The sequence below is a fragment of the Staurois parvus genome, unplaced genomic scaffold, assembly GCF_062004578.1.
Source record: "Staurois parvus isolate SC_StPar_1 unplaced genomic scaffold, SC_StPar_1.0 ptg000011l, whole genome shotgun sequence".
Classification (NCBI taxonomy): Eukaryota; Metazoa; Chordata; class Amphibia; order Anura; family Ranidae; genus Staurois; species Staurois parvus.
Genome location: NW_028317807.1, coordinates 26,697,596 through 26,721,020, shown reverse-complemented (window position 1 = coordinate 26,721,020; position 23,425 = coordinate 26,697,596). Strand labels below are relative to the sequence as shown.

General features: G+C 39.6%; 1 protein-coding gene across 1 annotated transcript in view; it reads left to right on the top strand.

Annotated features, from left to right (window-relative positions):
• The first annotated feature begins 2,762 nt into the window (after positions 1-2,762).
• TSPEAR (thrombospondin type laminin G domain and EAR repeats) overlaps positions 2,763-23,425 on the top strand; it is a 208,033-nt gene continuing 187,370 nt past the window's right edge. Inside the window, exon 1 of the mRNA XM_089671851.1 lies at positions 2,763-3,185. Within this exon, the coding sequence (XP_089527977.1) occupies positions 3,092-3,185 (94 nt within the window). The 5' untranslated portion in view covers positions 2,763-3,091. The remainder of the gene's footprint in view (positions 3,186-23,425) is intronic.

Here is a 23,425-nt window from a genome sequence, read left to right as displayed (position 1 = left end):
ACTTCTTGTGCCTAAATCTCAACTGAGCTACATAAAACATAGCTGCATAGGAATGAGAAGAAGGACCATGCAGAGCTTCATTATTATAGTCAGCTGATAATATTGTAGGATATTGCTGTTTTGAACTGGAATTTGAAATGCTTTTGTGGTTGCATGGTATTTGGCTGCAATATACAACATGAGGCTCACAGGACTCAAGTGGGCTTGTTAATGTATATCTGTGTCATGTTTTAATTAGATGTAAGTTGTGTGACTAATTCCAAAAATGTTGCTCACCAGTAATGAAGTTGGTTTCTGCACTTCAGGATCCTATTCAGTCTGTGATGTTTTAAGCACTTTACACACAAACACACACACACATGCACTTTTGTTTATCAGCTTTCATATTTGCATTTGAAATACTTGTAAAGATAAAGCAGACACCTTTTCACCTCTTTTACATAGAAATCTCTATATAAATATAAGTATCCAAGTGCCCTCTACTAATAATAACAATATTTATTCTACTGAATATTCCTAATATACTGCTGCTCACAAATGTAATACGCTGTAAGAGATATGTATGTATAACAATATAGTATAAAATACTAGCACAAGGTGACAATATAAAATGGTCATATTTCTGTGACGTTGAATTATTATTGAATATCCACAATAAAGAATTGAATTAAACCTGTACAGAATAATATGAATGATATCACCTAAGTGATGCTTACAGCATGCTTTTTTCGGTGTCACTAACTCAGAAAGAATTAAAGTCAGTGGCAGACAAGCAACCACAGTTTAGCAGTTTGTCAAAAAAAACCTGCCTTTTTTTCTCGTAAATATTTCCTTTTAAAGATAAGCCCACCTTTCTGACCATGGAAACATGTTCACTGTCCCCCTCCCCCAAACTGCCCCTACATACAGAATTATTTTCCTTATATGCTTTTGTCATTTTTTTTACTTTGGTGTGGTTGAGCAAGGCTCTGCCTACAAAACCACATCATTCATACACAGGGATTTGTGAATGAAAAACTATTATCTATGAGACTTGCCACCGGAGTACAAGCGTAAAGACATCATAACACTTGTAATCTATTAATACTACCTTTAGGAAAGAGAGAAAAAATAAAGTTCTCAATGGAGCACAAGTATGATAACGTCACTGCAATTGAAGAAAGAGAGAAAGAAAGGAAGGGAGAGAGAAAGAGAGAGAGAAAGAAACAGGAAGAAAGTTAGTTCTCAACAGAGCACAAGTGCAATAAAGTCACCACAATGGAAGAAAGAGAAAGAAACAGTGAAAGAGAGAAAAAGGGGGGGGGGGAGAGAGAGGGAGAGAGAGAGAAAGAGAGAGAGAGAGAGAGAGAGAGAGAGAGAGAGAGAGAGAGAGAGAGAGATCTTAATGGAGCACAAGTGTAATAAAGTAATCACAATGAAAGAAAGAGAGAAAGAAAGAGTAAGCAAGAGAGGGAGAGAGAGAGAGAGAGAGAGAGAGGGAGAGAGGGAGAGTTCTCAATGGTATACAAGTGTGATAATGTTACCGCAATTGAAGAAAGAGAAAAAGAAATGGAAAAAAGAGAGAAAGGAAGAGAAAAAGAGAGAGAAAGAAAGGGAAAGAAAGTTCTCAATGGAGCACAAGTGTGATAAAGTCACCACAACGGAAGAAAGAGAGAAAGAAAGAGCTAAAGAGAGAAAAAAGAGAGAAAAGAAAGAAAGCGAGAAAGAGAGCGAGAGAAAGACAGTTAGTTCTCAATGGAGCACAAGTGTGATAAAGACACCACAATGGAAAAAAGAGAGAAAGAAAGAGCGAAAGAGAGAAAAAAGAGAGAAAGAAAGCAAGAAAGAGAGAGAGAAAGAAAGTTAGTTCTCAACGGTGCACAAGTGTGATAAAGCACCACAATGGAAGAAAGAAAGAAAGAGAGAGAAAGAGAGAAAGAAAAAGAGAAAGAAAGAAAGAAAAAGAAGGAGAGAGAGAGAAAGAAAGTTAGTTCTCAATGGAGCACAAATGTGATGATGTCATTGCAAATGAAGAAAGAGAGTAAGAAACAGAAAAAAGAGAGAAGGGGGGGGGAGAGAGAGAGAGAGAGGGAGGGAGAGAGAGATAATTAGTTCTTAATGAGGCACAAGTGTGATAATGTCTGCAACTGGAGAGAGCGAGAGAAAGAGAGAGAGAAAGAGAGAAAGAAAGAAAGAGAGAGGAAGAAAGTTAGTTCTCAATGGAGCACAAATGTGATGATGTCATTGCAAATGAAGAGAGTAAGAAAGAGAAAACAAGAGAGAAGGAGAGAGAGAGAGAGAGAGAGAGAGAGAGAGAGAGAGAGAGAGAGAGAGAGAGAGTTAGTTCTCAATGGGGCACAGGTGTGATAATGTCTGCAACTGGAGAGAGCGAGAGAGAAAGAGAGAAAGAGAAAGAAAGAAAGAAAGAAAGAAAGAAAGAAAGAAAGAGATATTTAACTTTGTAAATGCATTTGCTCTGTAATCCTATTAATGAAATTCCTGGTTTGAAATGTGTTGATAAGTGAAAGATACATTCCATCCATGTACCTGAGACACTTGCACTAAGGACACACTCAGGTGCACAGCATGCTTGTGGCTCCACCTATGTTAGTAATATATTCTTTGTAAGAGCAGAGTCATTTACAGTGGGAAATTCCTTCACCTGGGGAGGGCTGGGCAAAAGATGAAAAGATCCTGAAGAGGAGAAAATGACTGGGAATGAACTCATTTGAATGTCTGGATATCTGGCTTCTCCCTGAACACTCACCTGCTCATCCCTCACACATACACAAGCTCACCTGCTGTGTCGTGAGCAAACAGCTGGCTCTGCTGCTTCTTTTACATGAGTTTGTGAACTGTTGACTTCTGAGAAAAGGAGGCTCAGACATGATATAAAAGACACTATGACTTATTTGAAATTCAGGTGGAAATGGTGGAATCGTCTGTAAATACCCATTAGCATTGCAGAGTCTTTTATACAGGATGACCAGAGACAGTGATATTTCTCAATGACCATGAGGACTTGGTGCTATTTCTTATCAAAGTGTGGGTTTAACTCACAGAAAGCAGGTTTGTAAATACTGTACATGGACCGCATGTTTAAAGTCCACTGATGTCTGCCATTCTTCTGGTCTGTGTTTGGACTATCTTGAACTGGACAACGTTGGGCCTGACCATTGGTGTGAAATCATGGACACCTTGCACAGGTAAGTAAAACTCTGACTATAGTTAGGGCAATGGACTCTCAAGCTTATGCTCTTTTACTGTTCTTGTGTTAACCTTTGACATATGTAATTGTCAATTATTTTACAGATTCCTAGCATTGCCTTTATCTGAATATAATAGTTATTTATAGGTTCTAGGTTATAGGCTAGGTGACTGATAATAACCACTTTGTAGCTGCTAAAAGCATTTCTTGCAATAAAATATGAAATGGTACATTTTATAAAAAAGACGTAGATTATCAAGTAAATGTTTTATGCATGGAGAAAAAAAAAAGGTAAATTGTGGTTATTAAAGAGTCTTTAACATTTGTGTTTATTGTTTTGGACAGGGTAGGGAATTGGTAAAATCCCCGTCTTTTTTGCCAACTGTGCTCTATTAGAGGGAAAAACTCTCCAAAGCGAGGTAAATGCCTTCTTAAAAACTTGTCCCCACTGGATGGTTTCCCTTCTATTGCAGTTCTGGTGACAACTCAAAATCTAGGATTTTTGCCCACTTTTAGTCCTGATGACAGTGGTCATGAGGAGATTATATATATATTTCCTTAAGCTGGCTATACATGTTTTTTTTTTTCATTCAGCCCACTGGCTGAACCAATTCCCCATCCATACATTTGAGGCATATGGGGGGATCCTCCCTGCTGTGCTACTGTATTAAGACAACAGTGGAGTCTCCCCTGCTGTCAGAATATGCAAATTAATACTGTTGCCATTGAACTGCTTTTATCCAACAGGGTGGCTGAACATAATTGGAATTGTGCATCAACTTCTATTGAACTGCAGCAGCCACACATGGATTGAAATTCGGATGCTCCCTGCTGGACCAGATGAATTTTGATCCATCTATGGTCACCTCTAGTGGGGACACAGACAGCAATAAAAACCTGGCAAAGGATGTGACCCATCACTACTCTATCCAGACTGAAAAAAACATCTCTGGCTTTAGATACACTTTCATGTAAAATTTGGATTTTTCAAAAGGTATTCTATTTTGCTAAAACAAAGAAAAAATAATTTTTAAGCAGCTATATAGTGCATATAGTTTCTATCTTAGAAATTATACCAATGTGTTAAATTATTCAAATGTTTTATTTTCAGAGTATTTATATCAAGAATGATATTGTATATAGAATGTGGAGTTAACTCCTGTTAGTACATGTATCAAAGTCATAAAGGACTGGCTAGTAAAATTGAACTCCAGCCATACCTTTATTCATGCACAGTTGTATGTCTGAACCCAAAAACAAAAAAATTATATATAACAGCTTACAAGTCCTTATATGTTGGGGCTGTATTTGTTTTTCTTTTCAGGCGGAATTAATTTTATAGTAGTACAGATAAAAACCTGCCAGAAATCCAGTGTCATTGTAATGCCCTGTGCGCTTACTTGAAGCTCATACAATGTTATCAACCTTATCTGCTATCTTCTTTGAACCATAGAGCACCCATTTCCTTAAGATGGAGATGAGGAGAAGTGGAGGTGCTTATAGTCCAAATCAGAAAAACAGCCTAGGGTGACAACACTGATTCTTGATAAAGTGCAGTAAGTGAGTATTGTCACTGCAGGACAGGAATTGTGTTGCTGGTAGTATCACAAGGTGAAAATAAAAGGGAAAACTAAGCAATGGAGACAAATTCAGCCACAACATGTAAGGACTGGAAAGTCAGTATATTACATTTTTGTAGGTTTAGATATTCTTTTATATACCTTCCTCACTTTGCCTTAAAAGGTTCTTTGAAAAAAAATAAAAAAAAGCATATACTGTATATATACTGTATATTAATTATGGGATACTAAATAAAGGGGACATAAATAATGGGTTATCTTCCTGACAGGGAGATATCTTCTGAGAATTGAAGAAGTGGTTCAGAGAAGCTATAAAAACGTGTTCAACACTACATTACAAGTCCAGTTGATTATGACTAACTAATTTAAATGTCCACCACCGTATTGATGCTCCAAATACCAACCTCTAGCAGCTGAAAAAACACAAACACCCCCTGGCATCAAAGTTCAATAAAAATCCAACTGTCCAGCACCTCAGCAATACATTAACTGTCAAAGGTGAGTACTCTCATGCCACTCACTTCCCAGACTCTTACCGGATTTTCTGACCCACATGTATCAAAATGAATGGAATAAAGCTTTACAACATATACACACACACACACGTGAGTACAATATCACAATTTCAAAATAACGGCACTATATAAGTTTCTATTTATTTTTTGGGGGATGTATACAGGATGAGATGAAGATTTTTGTGGAAACACTAAAGTTAAAGCACTTTTGGAAGGAACAGAGGACACAGAGATAGCGGGGTTGTAAAGCTTTATTAGACCCATTTTGGTACATGTGGGTCAGAAAATCTGAGGCAGTGAGTGGCAAGAGGTTACTCACCTTAGACAGTTAGCGTATTCCTGAGACACTGGACAGTTGGATTTTTAATGTGACTAACTGATAGCGAAACAAAGGGCCTTTCTAACTTAAAAAAAACTGGTGTGTATAACTTGCGAGCCAAACAAAAACCTTATGGATTGCTAACATTAACACATAACTTCAACTGTACAATTTTACCATAAATCTACAAATGTTGTGCTCCTAATTATCAAAATATCAAGTGTATATTGTGTGACTTCAATTAAATCTAAATTATCAAATTAATGTAAACATATATAAATACATAAAATGAACGTGATAAAAATCAAAAAAGAAAAGTCAAAAAAGATGATAGTCTCATTATTCAAATAATACTCCAATATTGGTGATGAAGTGATCAAAACATATTATAGTGACTTTCCGTGAATCCTTCAATCAATTTAGATGTACGCTCACCTCCTTCTATGCCTAATGGATAGGCTTAATGCGCTTTTGGTTCACATATCCTGGAACCTGCTAGATTTGCTGCAGTATAGGATGGATGTTGGCTACTTCTTGCGGACACCACAATGCTTTACCCTTTTAATTAACGTTGGATATCCCTGCGGGGATTTCTCCCTCCTTCAACTGCTCAAAGATCCACTGCTCACTCCTCCTTAAATGTTCCTCAGTGTCAAAGGAAAAAATTAAGACATAGTGCTTTATCCTTTAAAAAGACTTTCCTTTATTCCACCACTCTCAATCAATGCACTCACATTTGATATAACAAAAAAACACTTTGATTGTGTTAAGCCTGTATGAACCGCCAGCATATGTACTTGCCATCTGCTCTCTCTGGTGCCGAGTGACGTCGTAGCCCCACCCCTACGCGTTACGCCATGGGTCACGTGGCTTCATCAAGGGGTTGTGATAATTTTGCCAACCACCCACTACTTTGTTTATGGCCACTCTAGAAGCTAGTATTAACAAAAAACAGTGCTGTTACATCTTGCCATCCTCTGCACTGTGGAACTTGAGGAGCAGAGGGCACACATACAGGAACTTTATACACTATATTGCCAAAAGTATTGGGACGCCCCTCCAAATTATTGGATTCAGGTGTTCCAATCACCTCCATGGCTACAGGTGTATAAAATCAAGCACCTAGGCATGCAGACTGCTTCTACAAATATTTGTGAAAGAATGGGTCGTTCTCAGGAGCTCAGTGAATTCAAATGTGGTACCGTGATAGGTTGCCACTTGTACAGTAAGTCCGTGCGTGAAATTTCCTTGCTACTACATATTCCACGGTCAACTGTTAGTGGTATCATATCAAAGTGGAAGCAACTGGGAACAACAGCAACTCAGCCATGAAGTGGTAGGCCATGTAAAATGACAGAGCGGGGTCAGCGCATGCTGAAGTGCACAGTGCGCAGAAGTCACCAACTGTCTGCAGAGTCAATAGCTAAAGACCTCCAAACTTCGTGTGGCCTTCAGAACAGCACAACAGTACATAGAGAGCTTCATGGAAAGGGTTTCCACGGCTGAGCAGCTGCATCCAAGCCTTACATCACAACGCAGTGCAACGTAAAGTGTTGGATGCAGTGGTGTTTACACACCACTGGACTCTAGAGCAGTCGAGACGTGTTCTCTGGAGTGATGAATCACGCTTCTCTGTCTAGCAGTCTGATGGAAGTTTCTGGGTTTGGCTGTTGCCAGGAGAACAGTACTTGCCTGACTGCGTTGTGCCAAGTGTAAAGTTTGGTGGAGGGGGATTATGGTTTGGGGTTGTTTGTCAGGGGTTGGGTTTGGCCCCTTAGTTCTAGTGAATGGAACTCTTAAGGCGTCAGCATACCAAGACATTTTGGACAATTTTATGCTCCCAACTTTATGGGAACAGTTAGGGGATGGCCCCTTCCCATTCCAACATGACTTCGCACCAGTGCACAAAGCAAGGTCCATAAAGACATGGCTGATCGAGGTTGGGGTGGAGGGACTTGACTGGCCTGCACAGAGTCCTGACCTAAACCAGATAGAACATCTTTGGGATGAATTAGAGGGGAGACTGCAAGCCAGACCTTCTCATCCGACATCAGTGCCTGACCTCAAAAATGCACTTCTAGAAGAATGGTCAAACATTCCCATAGACACACTCCTAAACCTTGTGGATAGCCTTTCCAGAAGAGTTGAAGCTGTTATAGCTGCAAAGTTGGACCAACTCAATGTTGAACCCTATGGACTAAGACTGGGATGTCATTAAAGTTCATGTGCATGTAAAAGGAAGGCATCCCAATACTTTTGCAATATAGTGTACATATAAATATGAATCAGAAATGGTGTAAATCTAGTTCCTATAGGATTTTATTGCTACTTTCCTGCCTAATCTTACAATAATTATTACTTAAAAAGGTCACTGAAGGTGGACTGTATATCCCAAATGTCTTCCTTTAGGTAAGATATATAATCAGAAGGATTTGGTAAGTGCAGTTGAGGTCAGAGTAGCTTTTTCCCTTCAATGGTGAAAAAAAAAGTACAGTTAGATTAATTAATATTATAATATCAACAATAGGTGAAGGCCAAAATATCCATTTTGTTTGCCTATTATTTTCCTAATGGTATATTTACTTAATTCTTTTGATTAAAGATAATCTTCACATTGTAAACAAAAAAATTAAAAGTCAGCAGCTAAAAATACTGTAGCTGCTGAATTTTAAAAAACACACTTACCTGTTCCAGAATCCAGCAATATTCTCACCCACCCTGACTCTTTGCCAGTCTTCAGCTCCAGGAGTTGGCATCTTAACTGTGGGCAGCCAACTGTGACTCCTTGCAGCTGCACAGCTAGCTGCCCACTGAGCATGCGTGAGCTGCACTGCTCCCCATGAATAATCCTGCAGTCTCCTGGGACCTGTGAAGTGTCACAAGAGGCTGCGCGGGAAGAAGGGGGGGAAAACTTCTGCTCAGATTGCCACAGCAGCCAGAATTCACACTCTCTAACTTCTATTCCCCTTCTTCTCATAACCAGCCCCCCTTCTAATGTAAATTCTGGAACACCTGCTCAGAATGTAACATGCTCATCTCTGTCCATGATCTTTTATTCTCTGACTCATTTAACCTACTTACTTTTAACCCGGCTTTAGGAATCTGATTCTGCTTCTCCAGCTGCCCTCTCTCATGGTGACCTCCATTATACTCACTAACTCAGATCCAGTGGATGAAAGGCAGGTGGAACTGGAATCCTTTCCACATAAAGCACGTTTCACGTTCTTCCCTCACCCCCCTTTTCTGCCTCTGAGGATTGCTGTGCTCTATTGGCCTCCTGGACCAATATAAATCTTCCTTGATGAATTCTCTGTCTGGGTACCCTACTTTCTCTTCTCTAAAATACCCACTAGCATTCTTGGCAATCTTATCTTCCCTGTTATGTTAACATTTTCGCTACCTGTCAACTCTTTAGCGTAACCTTCTTTTTTTTACATAAGACAATAGATACAAACTTTTACTTACTCTAATAGAAACTCTCTTGACCTTGTATTCTCCTACCTCTGCACTCACTGCAATCTATCCAACAGTTCTTTTCTTCTCTATGACCCCTATCCCTCCAACCAGCAAACAGTTATTCATAGAAATGCTTGCACTTTAACCCTTCTCTTGTCTACTCTGCAACAGACTACCTCTATAACAAAATCTAACACCTGTCCTGTCCTAACCTGGCTGCTTCTGTCTATGAGAGATTGCTCTTATCCTACATGGACAAATTTGCTCTCCTTGGCAAAACAGATGACACCAAAAGTCTCAAAAGATATAGCCCTATTCTAGAGTAAATGTGGCGTAAAACATAATCCCAAAAAATTTTCAACCTGTAACAAATACCTTCAAAAATACAAATCAGGCCTCCATACTGCTAAACAGATCTATTTAATCACTTTCATTAACACTCTGTTATCCAGTCCTCCTCATTTCTTTCCTACTTTTAACTCTCTGTTTTGTCCTCCACTGCCTTCACCCACTAACTTACTCACTGTTCAGGAGATTGCCAATCATTTCAAAAGCAAATAAAATGCTTTTGAAATTGAAGCAAATTGTGATGAGATGTCTACTGTCGCCCCACCTAATATGCCATGTCTTCCACCACTTTCAATAATTTCCTCTTTTGACCCTATTACCACAGAAGAGGTTGCACCTAACCACCTCCCCTAGATCCCATGCCCTCACAACTACCAAGGTCACATTCTTGCTCTTCTCTACACTCTCTAACTCCCATTTTTAGTTTCTCTCTCTGCTGGAATCTTCCCAACCGTCTAAAACATGCAGTGGCCACCCCCATACTCCATACCTCACTGGACCCCACCAGTGTGACAAATGTACTACTCAGTTTCTTGTTCCTGCCTACCAAACTTCTAGAACACATAGTTATCAACTATCTAAACTACCACCTCAAGCCAATGGTCCCTACTCTGTACTCTTACTTTTAGACTAATCTGCTGTCTTTTATACAGTTAAACGCCTCAAAAATGTACTCCCTTTGCTTTTGAGACTCTCACTGCACTTTCACTGTTATCTACAAATCTACCTCCTCTTCTTCTTCCTCTTTCTGTGGGGGTTCCTCAGGACTCTGTCCTTTTTCTTTAGGGGGTCTCTAAAGACTGTTCTCAGACTCCATTTATTCTCTATCTACACCTCCCTGCCACAGCTTCCCATACCATCTCTATGCAGGTAAAACCCAAATATATCTCTCTACTTCCCTGGTCATCCAGTCAGTTTCCTTGAATATCACTAAATCATTAAATGATATATCAGTATGGATGTCACACCACCTCAAACTCAATCTTTTCAAAATTGAGCTTAGAATATTACCTCCGTCTATGCCCCTTCTCCTGACTTTTCCATCATGTTCAATGGCACTATCACTCCCTCCACTGAAGCAAGGGTACTAGGTCTGACCTTTCATTTTGGCCCCACATCCAATCGATGTCCAAATCTTGATGCCAATGCAAAAAAAGCTACCAATTCACATGCTTGTTATATTTCACCTCAACAATTGCTTTTTCTGCAGGCTATATCCATTTTAATATGTCGTGTATGCTTTTGCCAGACTCATCAACCTTAGCAATCATTCGGTGTCCGCCATCCCCTCCAATGGCTACCAATAGCCCAAGAAATAAAACTAGAAATACTAGCAACATACAAATCCATCCACAACTCTGCCCTGAGTGATATCACCAACCTCATCTCAAAATATCAGCTAAACTGTTCTCTTTGCTCCTCCCAAAACTTCATGCTCTCTAGCTCCCTCACCACCTCCTCTTATGTTCACCTCAAGAACATCTCCAGAGCCTATTTCATGCCTTGGAACTCCCTACCCTAATCTGTCTGCTCATCTTCTACTCTGTCCACCTTTAGGCAATCAAAACTCATTGCTTCAGGGAGGCCTATCCCACCTCCTTCTAATATATTGTACTTTTATCTTCTTCATCAGCTCATTATTGTTTCATTTGACCATCTAAGATTGTAAACTGTCATGAGCAGGGCTCTCTGAATCCTCTGTATCGAATCATATTCTAACTGTGCTGTCTTCCTTTAATTTGTAAAGCACTATGTACTGGTTCTATTTAAATCCTGTATAATAATATTAGACATATCATGGGTGTCAAATTACTGTGGCTGAAAGCTGACAAAGCCAGTCCTGAAAAATATCAGGCTATTTCAGTTACTTTCAACCAGTTTCCTTTTGAAAAACTGCTATAATAGCCTGCAAGCAATACTTTCTATTGAAACTATGAAACTATTGCTGTTGTGTTCCCTTTATCTCTTTGGTCATTGCTATTGTTGACAGTTAATTGAAGATTTTTGGAATTATCTAGTGCTGGTCATATACTATTCAATATGATTGTAAGATCTTCCTCAACTACCATAAACTATGTGATGCAGTTGCATGCCTGATCAGATACAAACTAATTGGATTAGTATAAAAGAAGTTGTGAGCGCTATGAGAACAAAGAAAGCAGCCACAGCATCAAACTGGATACCAAAGAACCTTACAGACCATATAACATAAAAGATGCGGCGCTATAGTAAAAATGTCCAAAATATCAATATGGCGGTTAAGTGATTAATGTGATCATAAAAATTATATCACAAGCAAAGTGACATGCGGTGCAAAACCAGTCCTTGTGACAGTAATATTTCTTCAAAGTGCTCCTTCCATGCAGTAAACGTGAAAAGGATAAGGCTGTGCACTCACCAGATGCACAGTGTAACTGCGCATTTAGAGATATATTATCTCCACTAGATCCACAAGTAGCTTCAAGAGGTCAGGTCAGGCCAGATATTCCTCCACCCGCTGGATGTTGCTAGAAATCCACAGTCTCTCTCTTAGGTGGCTCTATAGGTGATGAGTGACTCACCAAGGGCCACAAAGAAAGAAGACCAATAGCATATTACCGTTTTAAAAGATGTTTATTTCATATGCAGTATGGTATAGGTGAGGAAAACAAACAATCACTGACCATGAGGTGAATGGAAAGATGGCAGCCGGGACCTCCGTGGTGCCGGCGGCAAAACAATAGTGACGCTGTAGCTCCTACGCTGACGCGTTTCGTGCTAACCGCACATCATCAAAGGGGATAAGCTTCAGCGTCTGCTCCTGACTGTATCCATTAAATAACGTAAATGGCGCATGCGCATTACGAACGCGCCATTTTCCATAGGAGATATGTCTCCATATCGGGCGCCATTTTGCCGGAGACCAACCTGATCTCACATGCGCGGGCGCCATTTTTAAGACCACAGTTATGTGTCACTAAATCACCAGGGAAACCGAATATATAAATGTAAAATATTATAAATCCAGGTGAGCAGTGTCAGGACTTAATCCATAATAAAGCCCACGCCTAAGAATGGGATTGACAAATGCCGTCAAAACGGACCACTGCGCATGTGCAGGATAATGCTGGGATATATATAGAAAACTGATGATTCCTTACTCAAATATAAAATCATGATAAAATCCGGTGATACCAGTGACACACACATTACAATAAGACAAATGCAATCCAAACATGGATATAAATAAATTCATGAATGTAAATAAAAACGATAATATCTGTAAAACACATATTGTAATGCATATAATCATATACATATATTGTCCCTAAATTTTTTAATACAAAATACCACCCGCAATACATTAAATATCATAAAAACACACAAATCTTAAAACTCTAAAAATCGCAATGACCCAAAACCACATAGTATATATATTTATATATATATATATATATATACTCTATGTATATGCATAAAAAATTGATTAAACCACTTGGGGCAAATATATAAAAAAGGCACAGAGATAGAATGTAAGGACATATAGGTCCATAAAAATTTGTACATGGAAACCGATAAAGGTAAAATTAGGGAATAAAACCTGAAATCAAAACCGTAATTCAGAAGTTTCAACTGTTGTCTATAAAGCAGTTGATATCTGCTTTATAGACAACAGTTGAAACTTCTGAATTACGGTTTTGATTTCAGGTTTTATTCCCTAATTTTACCTTTATCGGTTTCCATGTACAAATTTTTATGGACCTATATGTCCTTACATTCTATCTCTGTGCCTTTTTTATATATTTGCCCCAAGTGGTTTAATCAATTTTTTATGCATATACATAGAGTATATATATATATATATATATATATATAAATATATATACTATGTGGTTTTGGGTCATTGCGATTTTTAGAGTTTTAAGATTTGTGTGCTTTTATGATATTTAATGTATTGCGGTGGTATTTTGTATTAAAAAATTTAGGGACAATATATGTATATGATTATATGCATTACAATATGTGTTTTACAGATATTATCGTTTTTATTTACATTCATGAATTTATTTATATCCATGTTTGGATTGCATTTGTCTTATTGTAATGTGTGTGTCACTGGTATCACCGGATTTTATCATGATTTTATATTTGAGTAAGGAATCATCAGTTTTCTATATATATCCCAGCATTATCCTGCACATGCGCAGTGGTCCGTTTTGACGGCATTTGTCAATCCCATTCTTAGGCGTGGGCTTTATTATGGATTAAGTCCTGACACTGCTCACCTGGATTTATAATATTTTACATTTATATATTCGGTTTCCCTGGTGATTTAGTGACACATAACTGTGGTCTTAAAAATGGCGCCCGCGCATGTGAGATCAGGTTGGTCTCCGGCAAAATGGCGCCCGATATGGAGACATATCTCCTATGGAAAATGGCGCGTTCGTAATGCGCATGCGCCATTTACGTTATTTAATGGATACAGTCAGGAGCAGACGCTGAAGCTTATCCCCTTTGATGATGTGCGGTTAGCACGAAACGCGTCAGCGTAGGAGCTACAGCGTCACTATTGTTTTGCCGCCGGCACCACGGAGGTCCTGGCGGCCATCTTTCCATTCACCTCATGGTCAGTGATTGTTTGTTTTCCTCACCTATACCATACTGCATATGAAATAAACATCTTTTAAAACGGTATTATGCTATTGGTCTTCTTTCTTTGTGGCCCTTGGTGAGTCACTCATCACCTATAGAGCCACCTAAGAGAGAGACCGTGGATTTCTAGCAACATCCAGCGGGTGGAGGAATATCTGGCCTGACCTGACCTCTTGAAGCTACTTGTGGATCTAGTGGAGATAATATATCTCTAAATGCGCAGTTACACTGTGCATCTGGTGAGTGCACAGCCTTATCCTTTTTACGTTTACTGCATGGAAGCAGCACTCTGAAGAAATATTACTGTCACAAGGACTGAAACTAATTGGATTGTTTAGGTTTGTCTTTGTGTTACATAATTTAGTAAATGCAATTGTGGCGCTACCCCCCAATGGAGCTACTAATAGTTTTCGGGTCCTTTGCTCTTTCTCTGGCCCTAGATGGATTCCACTCCTGCTGACACCACCCAAATACTCTGGCTGAGGTTTCCCAGCAGTCACACAATAAGGGTACACGCCACCTGTGATAAAATTAACAGGTTGTATTGACAAAACTAGAATGGTAAGGAAATACAGCAGTTTAAAGATTCAAGAAGTTGAACATAATGAGAAAACACAATGACAACACAGTGCAGTTAGCTTAGATACTCCTTTAACCACTTCAATATCAGACACTTTTGCCCCCTTCCTGCCCAGGCCAATTTTCAACTTACTGCACTATATGAGCACTTTCTTCTCTGGCTCATTTATTTTGAGCCCCTAAGGTGGATCCTTTTAAGTGCTTAACATTGTAAGAGTGGAATGGATCCTTCCGGTTGATCCAGAGAGTGCGAGTGGAGAAGAGGCTGTGGGCAGAAGTTTTTTTCCAGATGTACCCTGTTTGGCCTTAGATGGATGATGACCAGGAGTGGTCTTGATTACTCAAAAGCACTATAATTTGCGCTATCTGGTTAGTGCAACAGCCGTGAACACAGCCGGTGACAGATCACACCACTGTGCGGCCCCGCAGCCACGTGAGTGGCTCGTTTTGACAGGACGTCCTATGAAGCCCAATCACAACGAGGAGTGTCCCACCCAGCCGTCAATCTGCTATAGGCCGGGAGGGAAAATGTTAAAGCAAGATCTCTCATGTCCTGCAGGACTGAGAGCATAAACGATAGCTCACTGACTGAGAGGATAACAAAAGAACGACAGGCTAGCTCACTTGAGGGCTCTCAGTCAGGGGAGTCTAGGCTTAGGCCTGAAAGTCTGGTAAATCACCTTCACACCAGTGCTGCTACCAGATGGACCCTTTGGGTCTAAATAGTTCTATGATATAGACTTCTGGCTTAGTTGGGGCCCTTTATGTTGGCACGCAAGTAGTGTGATGTCATTCTAAGATGTGGAGCCAATTGGGATAGTTCACTTTAAGAGGTGGAGTTATTGAGGCAGTTCACTTTAAGAGGTAAAGTGAATGAGGAAGTTCCATAAAGGAAGGTTGAACTTAGTTTGTGGGAGTCCCCCTTTTTTCTGCCAGGCCCTGCACTTCATTTTTTAACTCAGGTGGCCATTTTTTTCCCCCTTACAGCTTTCATAGTTTGTGAAAGTTTTCTGTTACGGTTTTGGGGTTGTATGCGATATGTGCAAAGAGAGATCACACAAATACTTATAAATATAACATTTATTACAAGTAATGACAGATACAGATAAAGATAAAGAAAAGTTTACAAGGATACTTAACTAAAGATGCTGCTTCCACCATGGGTCCCTCCTTTATATAGCGTGGCCGATGATCAACACATGCTTAACACAAGCCCTGAGTCAACACAAATATTTCTAGCTGTGTTTTATATACTGGACTTGTGTAAGGAATTGACAACCTACCCCCTTTGCAAACAACATATACATTCCTGGAAAAATAGTGGGCTGGCTTGTCCATATAGTCACATTCCTTTGTTATTTTAGGTAATCAGATTTTGTTCTCATATGGCCCTTTAACCAAGGCTTGGAGGCATTCTTAAACATTTGTAAGGCCACCAATAATAAGGAAATATGTAATTTGCAATTTCCCATCACGCAACCCCCTGCCTCACAAATATCATATAGTAATGCCTCCAACTGTACATAAAGGCTACATGTTCACAGTGGAAAGAAAGCACATAGTTATAGTAAACAAGAGAGTTCTACATCCTACCATCCCCCAGGTAAATTTATCTTAAATGAGAAATGGGGAATTTAAAGTGCTCAAGTGTGTCTATCTAACATGTAGATACCTACTTTCCCTGTCTGATTTTACCTACACAGAAAATATAAGTTGGCCATGTTAGGGCTGAAAAATATAAAAATATCCAAAATTCAAAAAACATTAAAAAAAAAACAAGCTACAAGTTGGACTAACAAAAGAACATCAAACTTTTCCTTTGAAGAAACACAGGATTACATATGAACATCAGACTTTCTTTTCCAAAAGTTTAGAAGTGTAGAAGCTTGTCAACGTCCTCCATATCTGGACAGCAGAGTCTTAGACATTCGATGATCAGGTCATAGCTGCAGTACAGCAATTGCAATGCTGTATAATGCAAAGAACTGTAGAATACAAAGTCCATTTCATCCTCTGGACTATTACAGTTCACAGGTCATAGACGTGCAGATACTTGAGCACCATGGTAGATGGAACTGTTGACTTGACCATCATGACAGATAGAACAGTTCAGGTAACTGGCCATCATAGCAGGTGGATTTTGCACAAACAGTTCAGCTGCTGATAAGTGGCAAAGTTTTTAATGGTAGTTGCTGCTGTCAAAAGCATTTGTCTTCTTCCTCCAACATGCTTCTGGTTGATGCCAAAGCATGTGTTACCAAGCCTGTCAGTCCAACATTCCATAACTAACAACAATGCCCATATAGCCTATTAGAGATTTCTGAACAGGTAAATCCATGATCCCTAGTGACCTGACCAAACACTAAAAGAGAAGCTCAGCTTTTTTTTTTATTAAGGGTGAAATACTGTTACAGGAACACCCCCATCTACCACCTGAACGCTACACTACTACTATTAATGTATCTAAACTAAACTGTCAAACTATAGGCCCAAACTTCAAATGTATGTGTTTTCTCTGTGTACTCCGGTCTCCTCCCATACTCTGAAGACATTGTGGAAGGCTAACTGGCTCATGTCTACACTGACCCAAGTATGTGCATACAAATTATCCATACATGTGTCATCATATTTTGCATGCCAGTCCCATACCCAGGAAAAACCTAACCTGGCACCCTTTTTCATTTTGATTTACCAAGAAAAAATTTGAAAAACTCAATATCAAATGTGGTGGCCAAAGGATCTCTGAGTGTCAGATATAACAATGTATACATCAGTATTTAGAACACCTTATTTTTAAGGACTTAAAATTTTCATTCATTGCAATAAACCAAAATGATATGATTAGCGTAAGTTCAAGCTGTCATACATGTAGTAAAATGTACTTTAAAGCAGATAGCAGTTGTACCACCCTTTCTCTCCCTGAACTGTGCACATCCTGTGGATTCTGTTTGTGGTTCTGCTTTACAGTTCCACTACAATGATTGTGGTAGAATATACCAAATTACATACCACCATAATCTAGCTTGAATGCACACAGACAGGGAACAGGAACAGTACAGGAGGATATACAACCACATTTTTTATGTGTATACGTTTGGATATTCTTTACCCTTCAAAACACGAAAAACAAGTAAATCATCCCAGATGTGAAAACTATATTGCTAATAATAAAACACTAAGTTTTTCTCTATTGTTGTTTCATATTCAATTTAACCAGAGAAAACTCCTAAATAGCCATCATGCTGCATCAAAATTATTAGCTGTTCAATTTACAATTGACTCTAGCAAAAACTTTCATTATTATTATAGAGGATTTATATAGCGCCAACAGTTTGCTCAGTGCTTTACAATATAATGGGGGACAATACAGCAACAATACAGTTCAATGGGGATAGGAGGGCCCTGCTCCTTGGAGTTTACAATCTAGGAGATTACATTTTACATATTTCACAGAAACATAAAAAACAATAATAAAACAATGCAAATTGTCCAGGCTGTGATCTTCTTCTTTAATTCTTTATAATCAGCCATATACTATATCAATGCTGTTTGAGTTTAACAAAATAAAAGGAGCTAAACAAAATAAAAGGTGTTAGGTGTCCTTTTTCATGCAGAGGTAAATGACCGCTGCTCAGTTCTCCGGCATTCTCAGAGGAGACAGTTCTCCTCTGAATGTCTGTTCAAGAAGCAGTGTAGATTGCTTCTCCTAATGAGGAGAGAAGCGATCTACAAACGCTTTGAAAGCTAGAAAACGGCTGCTGTTAATGTAATCTCACGAGATTACAGTAAGAGATCAGTCAAACACACAGTTTACTAAGCAGCGGTAAATTACTGCTGCTTCGTTTGCTGCTCCCCCAATTCTCCACCTCTAGGCTGGAGAATCTGGAGGGAGAGTTGTCACACAGATCGAACCCTACTTCTGGTACCATGTGTTTTCTTTTGGTTTTGTGGTTGTATTTGATATGTGCAAAGAGAGATCATACAAATACTTATGAATATAACATTTATTACAAGTAATGACAGATGCAGATAAAGGTAAAGAAAATATAACAAGAACACTTAACTAAAGATGCTGTTTCAGCCACAGGTCCCTCCTTTATATGGCGTGACCTATGATTAGAACATATGCATACTTAATGCAATCTTTGGATCAAGACAAATATTCCAGTCTACCTGTGTGTTATATACTGGATTTATGTGTAAGGAATCAACAACCCAACCCCCTTGCAAACAACATTATTGCTATTATTATTATACAGGATTTATATAGCGCCAACATTTTGCACAGAACTTTACAATATAAGGAAGCTAGTACAATTACAATATGTTTACAGAAGGAATAGGAGGACCCTGCTCATGGAGCTTACAATCTAAAGGTACACATTCCTGAAAAGAGAGTGGGCTGGCTTGTCCATATAGTCACAATCCTTTTTTACTTAAGGCAGCCTTTCTCAACAAGGGTGCCCAGGCACCCTGGGGTGCCTTGAGGTTTCTTCAGGGGTGCCTTCAAAATGTCTAAAAATTTCCCAAAACTTGTTAACAAGCCAGCGGGGGGAACAATCCTGCCATTTCATTACACAAAGCCACATGTTTTCATTGTGCATCATTATGACCTTCTAGCCGCCGGCATCCTGATAACCAATGATATCATCAGTTGATAAGGAGGATGTCAGCTGCTTGCACAGCATCCTAGTTTGATCCTTCCCTGCCCCTCTTTATCAGTGCTGGGGTCACATTAGCTCAGTGATGGAGAAAAACTGAAGAAGAAGAGAAACCATGGAATACTAGTCAGTACCAGTGTGCAAAAGTGTATTTGCTTTGGAAGATTAAATCACCTCCATCGTTGGGTGTCCTACATATGTGGATTTCGCTGCGTTATATAAAACTATTAAAAAAGCTTTTCACAATTTAGAAAGGGGTGCCTCAAGACTGTCCATAGTTTTAAAGGGTGCCTCGAGATTGTCCATAATTTTAAAGGGTGCCTCAATGCTGTCTATAATATTGAAGGGTGCCTCGAGATTGTCCATAATTTTAAAGGGTGCCTCAATGCTGTCTATAATATTGAAGGGTGCCTCGAGATTGTCCATAATTTTAAAGGGTGCCTCAATGCTGTCCATAATTTTGAAGGGTGCCTTGAGACTGTCCATAATTTTAAAGGGTGCCTTGACTGAAAAAAAGGTTGAGAAACCCTGATTTTAAGGTAATCATACTTTGTCTTCGTATAGCCCTTTAACCAAGGCTTGGAGACATTCTTAAACATTTGTAAGGCCAAAATTAATAAGGAAATATGTAATTTGCTATTTGACATCACAACCCCCCCCCCCCCAAGCCATACATAGCATAGGACCAGTAGAATAAAAGGAAGGTGCTACTCATTTTTTAGGCCCTGTGATATTCGTGCAAATGTTTGCTAAAAATACACTAAAATCATTTTTAGTGGATACATACATGGCAGAATTTACAAAATTCCTGCTAAATTCCTACTAAATATAAAATTTAAAACTGTATTGAGTACATGACCTGTAGCATATAAAAACTGCTACTGATTTGTAGGCCCTGCAGTAGTTGTGCAAAAGTTCATCAAATCGCAGTTTTCTCTAAAAATACACTAAAATTATTATTAGTGAACACAAACACAATATAGCATACAAAATTCTTGCTAAATTGCTACTATGGCCTTGTTCACATGGGGTGCACTAAAGTGCATGCTCGTGGAAGGCCATGTGTACCAGCACAAGGATACCTAGGTGTTCCATTCATCCTCGTGTAGGCAGTTCCATAAATGTCAATTAGGATGCAACGGCTGCACAGGCATAGCCGCTGTTCCCATTCTGACATTCATCCGGTTGTGGGTGCATGACCCCAAATGCAGACAGTGTGAGCTCAGGGACATGCACTTGGACCCACATGGACATCAGATTGGGAGCAACGGCATGTTCGTGCAGTTTTTACATCCCAAATGACATCAATGGGACTGCCTGCACAGGGATGCATGGAACACCTGCCTTGCAGGGGTATACACTGTGTATGCCCTGTGTGAACAATGCCTTACTATTTAAAAAACATTTTTTTTAAATTTGTTTTAATTAATTTATTTTTTTACAATTTTATTTTTTTTTTGGGGGGGAGAGGAGGGCATTGGTGAGACAGTCCCTTTCTCTGCATCCTAAGCTGCACGTTACATGAATGAATAAGGAATCTGTATAGAGACTCCCTTTCATTTATAAACTGACACAAAGTAAACACAGTTTACTATGCACAGTTATCAATGGATACAGAAGCGATCAGTGGTGATCACTGAATGTATCCATTGAAGGATAGGGACAGGGCTGGTAAATACATGTTTACCAAGCCCCCTCTTCCACCGCTCTCTATCCTCACAGCTTGTGTCCTGACTCCAAGCAGCAGATGCAGCCGGCAGGACAGGGAGGAGGGAATGTCGGCCAGCAGCATGACGGGACCGGTTCTGGAGGATCGGTGAGAAGGGGGGGCATTGCGGGGGGGAGCTCGTAGCAACAGGGGGGGTGCATGTATGTACTTTTAAAGCCCCTGAAGCCGGTGGGAGAGGTGGGAAGCAGGTGACTTTAGGGTTGCTACAGGGGATTGGGGTTGTGAGGGGAGGATCAGTTCGGGAAGGGGGTGATCGGTGCTGGGGAGTGAATCGGAAGGGGCCAACAAAGTGAAGGGGAGCACAGAGCAATGGTGAGAGGTGGAGAGTCAGACACCGGTATTGGCTGAAGGTTACATGTTAAGTGAATAGCTCTGATCAGCGGATTGTCATCTGCTGATCAGAGTTATTGCTTTATTCAGCAGAGTCTACTGAACATTTCTGCTTTAAGCTCATGGTCACTGAAATGACCATGAGCTGATAGTAGAGAGGAATGCAAGTCTTGGCCAGCAGGAAGCAGTCCTGTAGGTCCGTACACTGTACGGACCTGTCAGTGAAAGGATTTGGTTGCCTAAGCCAAAGTGAATGCAGTTAAGCAATCTGGGTGCAGCAGCCACATTCATTGAGAAGCTGGTGGCTTGCAGCAATAGGTGGTAGCCAAGTATTTAGCTTTGGTAGAGGTCAGTGTCAGGTAGTGTCTATCCTTCAGAAAGGCCTAAACTGGCAACAAGAATGAACTGCAAAGAAATGTGGGTCAGCGACCCTCTCACCTAATCTGGAGGAGCATAAGTTTATGTGTGGTGGGGGGTCCACTTAAATGGAGTTGCAGCTGTGGTGTTTGGGACACATGGACTGCTGCAACAGCTCCAGAAGCCCAGAAGCTGAAGGGTCTCCTCAGAACGGCCCTCTCGGCTCAGCATTCAGCACAGCAGTCTCTTCCTCAGTTCACCAGCAATTCTGTGTAGAGCAGTCTAGCCTGACTCTTTCCGAAATGGCCCGAATTCTTCCTGGGCTTTTTCTTTTCTAGTGTCCCTCCCCTTGGCTTATGCTTGTGGGCTTTGTAGTTTGACTTCAGCTTTACTGTATAGAAAGTCCTGCTTCCAGCCCACATCTCCCAGAATGCTCTGAGTACTTGTATTTGGGCTATGACAAAGTGAAAGCGCTGAATACTGCCATCTTGTGAAAAAATAGAGTTCTGCATTCTCAGTTAAAATGCACAATGTTATATAAAGGAGACTGTACAATGAGAATGCACTGTACAAATTAATGGACAGCTTTTTAATACACTTTTTGAATACATGACTGGGTAGAAAAAGTCACCATTGATCATCAGTCTGCTTTAGAACACATTACAATAGTAGGAGCTACTAGGACAATTTTTGTGTGATTATATTAATGGTCGTCTATAGTAGCGCTGTGCATTGCATCACAGGAATTAGATTTTTTTTTTTTACCTACTGTTTAACTGATCACAAGTTATTAATTACACATAGTCGCTTGCACATTAGATCATAAAAGATTTTAAGAACAGGAAAATCTTTTGAGCTCTACAATCCCCTTCTACTGAAGCAATTGACCATGTATAACAGATATCTAGAGGGGTATACTAAGATAAATTACTGGAGTGCTGAACCAACGTCTACAGCACAGTAGAGTGCATTGGACAGTGGATTATTTCCTTGTAGGAAGAGTGCCTATGAAGGTCAGAAGGAGCCTAGTGAGACTTTGAGGTTGATTTACTAAAACTGCATGGTGCAAAATCTGGTACAGCTCTAGTGCAACCAATCATCTTCCAGGTTTTATTGTCAAAGCTTAATTTAACAAGCTGAAGTTAGAAGCTGATTGGCGACCATGCACAGCTGCACAAAATTTTGCACTCTCCAGTATAAGTAACGTAAATCCCTTAAACTGCACAGGAAATGCTGTCTACTCTAAAAAAAAATAGAACAGTCTAAAAGACAAATTGTACTATTTTTTGAAGTAGGTAAAGATGAAACAGTTTGTTGAAGTTGTAGCTACTGTAAATGCTATGGAATGCACAAATTGTGTGTTCTGTACCTTAATGTAGAATGGACAAATAATTACACCTTATTGTTAAATATAGTAAGTTAGTAGTTTGCAAATGACAGATCAATAAAAGACTGTTGACTACTTAGTGGTACTAGCCCTGTAAATTGTAAATTGCCAACAAGTACAGATAATTACAATGAAAATACTATACATTTTGGATCTCTGATTTCTCATTTACTAACACTCCATTCTCCCCTCACCCCCACCCCCAAAGCTTTTCACCTTGCTTTTGTGCTGCTCTTTGATAAACGTAACTGCAGTAGTGTGATGGGAACACCATTTTCTGCTGCCCTCTGTGTTGTACTGACTTTTGGTTGTATTATCTCTTTTAAATGTCATGTCTTCTTT